Here is a 9,749-nt window from a genome sequence, read left to right as displayed (position 1 = left end):
GTATCCTGAGATTGCCAATACGGCCAAAAGAGTAGTGCAGACCTGTCTGATATGTTTGCAGCACAATCCTGCAAAAGGGACATATACTCCGAAAGGAGGGTTTGTTCCACCTACTGCACCATTCGAAGTACTGCAAATGGATTACATCCAGCTTGAGCGTTGTAATAACCTTAAATATGTCTTGGTGGTGGTGTATGCTATCAGTAAATGGATTGAGGCTTACCCCACAAAGGATAATACAGTGCTGACAACAGCTAAGGTTCTGCTCAAGGAGTACTTCCCGCGCTATGGTGTTTGTAAATTTTTGTGGAATGATAATGGTCCTCATTTTGTTGGGAAAGTTTTGAAATACGTGATGAAGGGATTGGGAATTCAACAGAAATTCCATGCTGTATTCCATCCGCAGTCAGCAGGTCTCGTGGAAAGATATAACGCTACTTTGAAATTGAAGTTAGCAAAGATCGTGGCATCCACATCTTTGAAATAGCCGGATGCTCTGCCTCTGGCATTGCTATCTATCAGATCAGTACCCCATTCCCGAACTGGCCTCACACCTTATGAAGTGGTGTTTGGAAGGCCTATGAATATATGGGGAGTTCCTAAGCCTCGATTGTTACATGATGTGCCTCATATAATGATGAACGATTATTTGGCACGATTACCAAATGATTTACTTTCCATTCATCAACAGGTTCGAGAAGCGCTCCCCGACAACTCCATTGGAGAAGCTCATAATCTTCGTCCTGGCGACCATGTAATGGTCAGGTCCTTTGAGAGAACAAGCAGCTTGGAGCCGAGGTGGCGTGGGCCCGAGCAAGTGCTACTTGCAACACGAACGGCTGTGCGAGTTACTATCAGGAAACGATGGGTCCATTCGACTCATTGTCGTTGAGTTTCTCCGGACCTGGTGAGCCCAACTGTGCTGTCTGATTATCGAGACATCTTGGACAAGGAGAAGAGCCCAGCTGTTACGTCTACTGAATCAAAGGGAGCCTTCCCGGACCATACTGTCCCTGGTAAAGAAAGATACAATCTGCAATCAAGAAAAGCAGCTGTTTTGTGCGAGAGTGGTAGAGTTACCGCTCCAGGTTTGTGAAACGGAAGCCGGGAATATCAAGGGGGGGAGATCTGTTCTGCCAAGTATAGCGACACCCGTCTTGAATCTCGGAGAAGAAACCAACGACTACCTCGGGGCTCAGCACTCATATTTTTATTTTTTAGTTACTTTTTGAGTCATTTTGAACTCTGAACTATAGCATTTTCTACAATGCGAAATATGAGAATTCTTGGTGTAGTACTCTTTGTTTTGACAATTGTGGTGATAGCAGTGATAGCTTGGGTGGTAGAACTTCTGGTGCCAGCAAGAGAACATATATTGCCAACTACACCAATTCCATCTGAACATTTTCATTTTACTTTGCCTTATCATGAAGAACGACACAGACAGACTTATTTGAACAATAGTTTCATTCAGATCTTGCATCACACCCATAATATGACAAACACTTCAAACTGTTGGGTATGTGGGATGTTGCCTGGACATCAAAAGAAAGGAGGCACTCCGCTTATCCCACTCCCATTTTCTCACAATGGTTCCTGTACTGCTTGGTATACCCTTTTATTCACTTTGCGATGGCCGACGAAAGGTGGACTACTTTTTCGACTCAATAAGGTCTGCTTCAATGATCGAGATGGTTATCCACAAGCTGAAGGAACTAAATTCGAATGGGAAGAGTACCGACCTGACAATGTATCCTTGCCTCGGGCTTATAGCAACCAACAAAATTTAAATATATCTAGTCCGCACGTAATAACCGTTATTGATACAAAGGCTGATTTGTGTGTCCGAAATAAAGGTACAATCCCTGTAGGAAGAAGTGAATGTAACACTACTCTCACCTTTGACACTCCAAATGGTATTACCTTTGTGGCTTCACGAAACACTTACTTTATCTGTGGAATAAAGGTTATCACCGTCTCCCTATAGGATGGTTAGGAACATGCTATATATCATTTGTATTACCCCCTGTGTTCATTGCCCCACCTATGTATCATAATGACTTCATCTTGTATCATGATTTTATACTGAATAGAGTGAAGAGAACATTAGCTCTTGATGAAATAGACCAAACTGACACTTCTCTGCAACAGTATGTTGATTTTAATTTAGGTTTGTTCTCATTTGTTTGGGCCGCCTTAAATAGCCGGAAAATAAGACGACGGACACGTGTTGTAGAAGCTGTTGCTAATGAGACAGTTTTTGCTTTAGGAAACTTGACTGAGGAACTTCAAATTACCAGAATTGTAATGCTCCAGAACCGCATGGTCCTAGATGTAGTATTAGCTGACCGTGGGGGTGCATGTCGCATTATCGGAAGTAGTTGCTGTGTGTACGTGCCAGATAATTCACCCTCTGTATATGATGCAATTTCTAAATTACATAAGATAGCTGCTGAGATACATCCTGAGAATGGTACTTGGACACTTTCGGGGTGGTTTTGGACGTTACTTAGCACTTGGGGTTGGAAGTTACTGACAATCCTGTGTGTAATAATTGGGATACTGTTCTTTCTATGTCTCTGCATTCAATGTGGCCCTATGTTATGTTCCATGTGCCTTTCTGTCTGTATCCCATCCAAATGAGCTATTGTCAAAAATGAACACATGATTCATAGAGAAATAGCAAAAGTTATGTCCATTGATGTTGATGATGAATACCCTGATTATGTCCACTATGAGGTAGCTTCAGCTAAACGCTAAAAGGGTTGTCTGTCGTAATTTGACAGTGATCGGGTTAGCGTTAAGCTTCGCTACACAACTTTTTCCCTTAACTTGGCTATGGTGTTCGGAAGCCATTTTGAATACACTGGCGGCCATTTCAGAGAATGCGCTGCCTCGTGGTCAGCATGCCCTTTTGTCCTTCCTTTGTACCACTGACCACTCGAGTTTGCCCAGCAACAGGCTATTTTTAGTATCGGTCAAGCTTGCGCATGCGTAGTCAAACTCTCTGTACTAGTGGACAGTCATCACTTAGGAATGTCCCCCTGAACTGACCAGTGGTGTTGTAACCCCTCCTATGAGTTGGCTGTGTTCCAAAAATGACCATATATGTACCTAAGTTGAGTAAATGTGTTCAGCCTAGTCTTTTTATTACTGTAAAACTGTATAAAAGATGTCTTGCACCGATGTTCGGTGTGATACTTCTTGCATTACCGAAGGGTGCTGTAGGAATGTACCATCACCCCATGGGGTCTTAATAAACATGTTGTTTGCATTTTCCAGTTTATGTGCCAACGTCTGTTTTATGGTGTTGCGGGTTTTGCGGAATATGTAGGCTTGAAGAACCCAATACCACAGGGTTTTTCCTTGTGAGCACCCAAACCAGGTACCCCTCACAAAGCCACAGTGGAAGGAACGCATGCTGGTGGGAGGTCAATCACTGGGACTTGTAAAAACGTTGAGGGATACACCCTCAAGTGGGACACGTCTGCCATGCCTAGGGCCCAGGAAGGACTTGGAACAAGGGGTGCCCCACCACCCTCTGAGCACGACCTGCAGCTTTCTTGCCCTATAGATTGAGCCACCACGCCCTTGGCCTTTGGAGGAGCATTCACATACGGGGTACCACTGTCATTTAGAGAATTCCAAACAGGAGAAGCATCAACCAATGGGGTCTCACTGACAATTGAGTTAAAGGGGACTTTGCCCAAACAGATAAAACAGTGCACACTTTACTTCCAAAGCTCCTTAAGGTTGACTCCAGATTTTCAAATCTGATCAAAACCGGTGATTAAAGGTTGCTCAGTGTTGCCTTGAGGTTGAGTAGAGCGATCGCTAGCTGGTTAGCTGATTCCTCGGCATTGGACCTAGTAGCGGTGCTTGACTGTACCCGGCATGCAGCCGCAGGAGCTTCTGTCCCCTTCATAGCCTTCTGCTGCTGTTTGGGGGCAGGGCCGGTGGGGTCATCAGATCAGTTGGTGAAGTAGATGAGGGGGGGAAAGGCGGGGGAGCTAAAGGCTCTGGTAAAGATGGGCCAGATGGTGCCAGGTCTGGTGGCAGGGGGATGGATCTAGAGGTGAAATGGCCTTAGGGTGTGTGGGGGAGCAGGAGAGGGACATAATTACATACTTCCCATGTCAGCTTAGGGCCACCTCTCACCTTGGTTGATCTCTTTATTGATGGTTCCTACTGCCTTTGCCAGGAATAAGTTCATGGTAAGGTGCGGCTGGCCTGTGGTAGACGCTAAATGTGCCTTCCTTTTCCCATTAGACCAGGGGGATGGATAAGGGCCAGTAAGTCCACAAGACCAAAATAACTTGGAAATATGCAGCTATAAACAGAATGTGCAGGTCCCCCAGGAAACCTGCCAAACAAAAATGCACTCACTGATATCCCAGTGTTTCTGGCCTTTAATCAGTCCCTCCGTTATATAGGAATAGTGGAAGTTGTACAGGGATCCAGTCTCCATCTTCTAATCACCAACCAAAGAAGTAGGCCCAGCGCAGCCTTATACAGGCGCTGACAGGATCAGTTGGGCCCGCTCTTGGCCTCGTCTGCACCCAGGTACTTGCCCAGATATGCCCCGCACTCTGGGAGCCCGTAGCAGACTCTAAACATGCCTCTGGGTGTGGGAAACATGAGGCTGGTGGCAGCTGTCATGGGAAATGCTGGGGCTTGTAGTATCCCCCCTCCTGGTAGTAAAAGACTTTAAACGCGCTTCCAGGGCGGGAAACATAATGCTGGAGGCGGCTGCCGCAGGAATCTTCTCGGTAAAGAGATGTAATAGACTCTTACAAAAATCCTAAAAGGTGGTGGTTATGATGTTATTGACATCTGCTAGTGATGTAAGCATGCCAGGCAGATCAGATGTTACTCTTTACGTTGGATGGATTGTTTGACAAAAGGTTCCTCTGATGTTGCTGCAGATGTAAGTTCAGGAAAACTGCTCCATTGTTGCCTTACTCTTGGCACTATTTTTTCATATCTGAAAAAATATGCAGGAGTTTGTTTTCGAAAAAAAAAAAAAAAGAAGTGGCCTAAATATGGAGGAGTTTTCTTATTGCATTGTTTTCCCCACCAGGTTCACCATGCCTTGCAGATCTGTTCTGTAACTGTGTGCAGAACAAATATGTCACCAGTTCACAGTCGTCATTTAGAGGCCAGGGAACTGCCAGTGTGGTGAGCAGGAGTGCCAACACTTTATGGCACAGCTCAAACTTCATTCAGGATGTGTGTTTTATTGAACAGTAATAGTGCACAGCTTTGTACACCTGAGAGACCTTTTTCAGTGGCATCAGCTTCCAGGATAATTTTATGTTGTGGTTTAGCTCTCTTTAATACATGAAATTTAGGAACTGTTGTTGAAGCAAGTGTTAGAAACTGCCTTTCCCAGTTTTGTGAGCAGCACTCTCAGTGTCCAAGGTCTAGGAAGAAAATATAGTTCATCAAGAAAAGTGGTATTGCACTTTAGATGAGGAGAGAACAAATAATAATACATGTTAGAATAGTACCTCTGTGCTCACAATGTTTCATTTAATAGTTTTATGTTTTGTTAATGCCTAGTAGCAATCAATCAAATCAATTAACTTCATTTTTTATTATCCACAGGGTATCTTCAATTTCTAGCATTGCTGCATTGCTTGATAAATGAATAAAGAAAATCTGAGCTCCCCTGAATATTTTTTAATCGTTGGACTTTCAGATATTCTGCAGTTGCAAATTCCACTTTTTGTTGCATTTTTAATAGTTTACCTGTTAACTCTAGTAGGAAATCTTCTGATTCTTACAACAACGTACTCAAACTCACATCTGCACACACCTATGTACTTCTTCCTGACACATTTGTCCTTTCTTGATATCTGTTACGTCACAGTCCATTTTCCACAGATGCTAGCCCACTTCTTTCTGGAGGGCATACTGGTGTCTTTTACGGAATGTCTACTACAACTGTTTTTTTACCTAGGCATGTTAACGGTTGAGGTTCTCATTCTTACAGTCATGGCTTATGATCGGTATGTTGCTATCTGCAATCCTCTGCGTTACATGACCATCATGAACAAGGCTGTGTGCATGTGTGTGGCTTCTGGGAGCTGGGTATTTGGTCTTATTCATGCAGTTCCACATATTGTGCTTGTGTCCAAGCTCTCGTTCTGCAATTCCCACATAATTAACCACTTTTTCTGTGATTTGGCAGCCCTGTTGACAATTTCATGCAGTGACACTTTCAGCAATGAGACACTTATTTACATCAGTGGAGTTGTAATAGGAATTACGTCATTCATTTCAATCATCATATCTTATAGTAAAATTGCTGCCTCAATTATGAAAATCAAATCCAAGAGTGGGAAGGACAAGGCCTTCTCCACGTGTGCCTCCCACCTCACTGTGGTTGTTTTATTCTTTGCATGTCTCTCTTCTACGTACATGCGGCCGACATCCACATATTCAACTAAGAACAACAAGATAATGTCTTTGTCATATGTCGCTGTTACTCCACTGTGTAACCCAATTATATACTGTTTGAAAAATACAGAGTTTAAAAAAGCTCTGAGGAAATCAAAGAAAGCAACGTAATGTATGATACTGCAAGAAGGCTGCATAATTTCAAAGTGCTAAACCAATGAAAAAGAAAGTCATTTTCTAAACTGCTATTGTAATACAATTACATCCACTGATGTATTGATCCCAAACTGTTTATGTTTTTCCAAAGTTCAGTCTTGTTGCAAGTGTTTTAGAAGGAGGTTTATTGAATAAAGGATTTCCAAAGACACAACCATTTAATTGCAGAACAGTTTCACAACAGAAGTGGTTGTAGAAATGTTAATAAAAGCAACAATATTATTTTAAATCATGAATATAAAGATCTCAGTGTCACAGCAACTTAACATTTGACCAAATAAGTTTTGAAATAAAAAGTTGGGATCTTTTTAAGGCTTTTAAAGTGATTTTGAAGGCATTACTTTAAATACATAGGGACATTTGGAAATATAAACATAAGTTTATTTATTTTTTGTGTAAAGTTGAGATGTTTTACAAAATGTAAACAAAGTATACAGTTTTCTACATCATCTATTGTTTTGTTACTTGTTAAGTTGTTTAATTTCTATTTTCTTAATTTTGCATGCCTTACAACATTTTAGAGATGAACTGTGCATCCACTATGTCTTGTCTCTCAGGAATCCCTGTTAAACTGGAGGCGCACAGATGCTTAGAGGCTTCAAAACACCAGGATACTGTCTGTTCTCTGACATAGGTTTGCAAACATGAGCCTAGTTTGAAGGCTTCAACAATCATAAAATGCAGATGAGGTGATTGATGGCGACAGTGCTCAGCCACTCATCATGAGAGCAAGTCATTGTGAACCTGCAATCGTAGCTTAGTCATCTAAGTAGAGTTATACAAAACAGCAATCCCTGTCAATTACATGAGGGCCAAGAAAGAGGCCCATTCTCTGTAATGTTTTTCACAGTGTTGTCTCTGTTGTGTACTGTAGTCTATAAAATTAAAATGTGTCTTTATGTTAGGTGGTAGAGACGTTTTTCTTCATTAAATGTGTGCGGTTACTAATGAGAAATTCAAAAATTAGGTACTCGTCTCATTTTTTGTTTTTTGCCTCTATCCCCTGACCCAATTTTATTTAGTCAAGGGTTAGTTGAATTTGAGGAATATGTGGCAAATTTGTCAAAATTCCTGCAGAAACAGCAGAATAGTTTGGATGGGAATGTGCTTGATAATCTGCTACTTGTGCAGAGTATAGCCTTTCACTCATTGGTGGACAAGATATTTACTCAGATAGGAGCCATTCTGTTGAAAGTAAATACCTCACAGGTGTCCACTGTAGTAATTCCAGGAAGTATCTTTATTCAAGTTGAAGTACAGGGGTGGTGAATAGGTAGGTCAGGGAAGTAGGTACACCAAGATGTAAGTTTGTAAGAAGGCCCCACCAGGAGCTGCTTCCCTCAGCTCAGCCAGGAGTCAACTGTCTAACATGAGTCACACCACATTCTGTGACATCATTAACATTCTAGATGTCCCCAGGCTGAACATGGAGGGAAGACAAGATGGAAAGAAAGAAGACAAGAAAAGACCTTACAACATATTCCATATGGATAGTCTGAAAAGAAGACAACAATGTTGTCTTAAACAAGTTTCCAAAATGTAGGCATTCAAGCCTCCACTGTGCCCCTTTAAAAGTCTTCAAGACAATTGTTAGATGTGTGTGTTGCGAAGTCTAGCACCAGCGCATTGACAATTAATCCAATAAGGTGGCATGACCTTACAATGAATACCTTTTGCATGCACGCCTTTAACGCACAGTGACTTATCCATGCATTGCCTTTAAAACTCAAGTCTGTGCCACACATATGCCTTTAGAACGCACATACATATTCACTGATAAAACTAATGTTACATAGAGGTTATAGTTAGAGTCTGATTTCTTAGGCTGAACTCCACTTGCGGCACTGCCTACACTGATATTGTGGCTTTGTCCAATCAGAAGCAAGGTGGGGAGGAGCCAGTTGTACCCACATCCATTTCAGGCCGGTCGTAGCATGGATACAGTAATCTGCTCTTACCTGACTGAAGCAAATGCTAGTGTTCATTGTTGCGGACTACAGCCCTGTTTTTTAAAGCTGCTTTTAAATTTCATTGCACTTTGCTGCTTTAGTCGTTTGTGCTCATTTAGGCTGAACTCTGCCTGCCACTGCCTACACTGATTGGGTTTGCATTGCACATTCAGATGGAAGGTCGAGAGGAGCCAATTGTGCCCCCTGGCCATTTCAGTTCAGTCACAGTGTAGACGCATGCCAATGGCATGCTGAAGAGCGCCAAAGGCAAGGCCGCCTGCACCCGTCCATGCCTGGACGCCGCAAGGCACCAGGCACTCAGCTCATTTGGCACACACACAGACAGGTATACCTCTTAAGGAATTTCACTTACGGAGAACTGCTTTGAATCCCTCTCTTAACCAGGTCTGGGACCCAGTTGATCACATGTTTTTCCATGAATATTGCCATTACAAAACCATGATTGATGGCCATGTTGCAATGCCCTCCTCCCATTCTTTAAAGTTCCTCAGTCTAGACTGTCTCTCCTTAGCAAAATGCCATAATGAGGTGTTTGATATGACTCAGGTAGAAGGACCCAATGTCCTATTTCTCACAGAGATCTGGCTTACCTACATTACTGAGCCTGAGCCACAGACAGCGCTATCTCAGGGATTTATTTAATAAAGACACTAAATAGAGTGGATGGATGTGTTGGAGGTATAGCAATCATCTATAAAACCAACTCTGCATGTAGTCTAACTAATGAGTCGATCACAGATTGTGAATGAGGACTCCTTAAAATCTCTCTAAACCCCAATTTCATTTTGACAGGACTGCTTATCTATCGCCCTCCCGGACCATGCAAGAAAGTTTAGGGAATTGCTAACCAATTTCATTACCATCCTGGCCACTAAATCTGCTAACTTTAATATCGTGGGAGATCTTAATCTTCACCTTGAGGACCGCCAAGATGGTGAGATCACCAGTTTTCTGGTAGACCTCGCAGCCTGTCAACTACAACAATTTTTTACTAGCTCAACACACTATGCCGGTCACCTTCTAGGCCCAGTGTTTTCTAACCTTCCTTTAAAGTCCTTTCCCCCTGCCTATGGCCCAGACATATCATTTTCTTATTTCCATGGCACTCCTCTGTGAAATGCTGCCACCACACACTCACCCTAAGCTCATATTAAAACGCCC

General features: G+C 42.6%; 1 protein-coding gene across 1 annotated transcript; it reads left to right on the top strand.

Moving 5' to 3' along the window:
- Window positions 1–5,646: 5,646 nt before the first annotated feature.
- LOC147700792 (olfactory receptor 1G1-like) lies at window positions 5,647–6,573 on the top strand. The gene has a single exon (XM_086929234.1). The coding sequence runs from the start codon at window positions 5,647–5,649 to the stop codon at window positions 6,571–6,573; it is 927 nt and encodes a 308-aa protein (XP_086785360.1).
- Window positions 6,574–9,749: the final 3,176 nt, after the last annotated feature.

The sequence above is a fragment of the Lissotriton vulgaris genome, chromosome 7 (genome assembly GCF_964263255.1).
Source record: "Lissotriton vulgaris chromosome 7, aLisVul1.2, whole genome shotgun sequence".
NCBI classification, from domain to species: domain Eukaryota; kingdom Metazoa; phylum Chordata; class Amphibia; order Caudata; family Salamandridae; genus Lissotriton; species Lissotriton vulgaris.
Note: the sequence above shows the minus strand (reverse complement) of the source record. Positions and strands in the feature narration are given on the sequence as shown.

What these genes read in the sequence shown, in the direction of transcription:
- LOC147700792 (XM_086929234.1), top strand. Translation starts at nt 5,647, where the DNA reads ATGAATAAAGAAAATCTGAGCTCCCCTGAATATTTTTTAATCGTTGGA.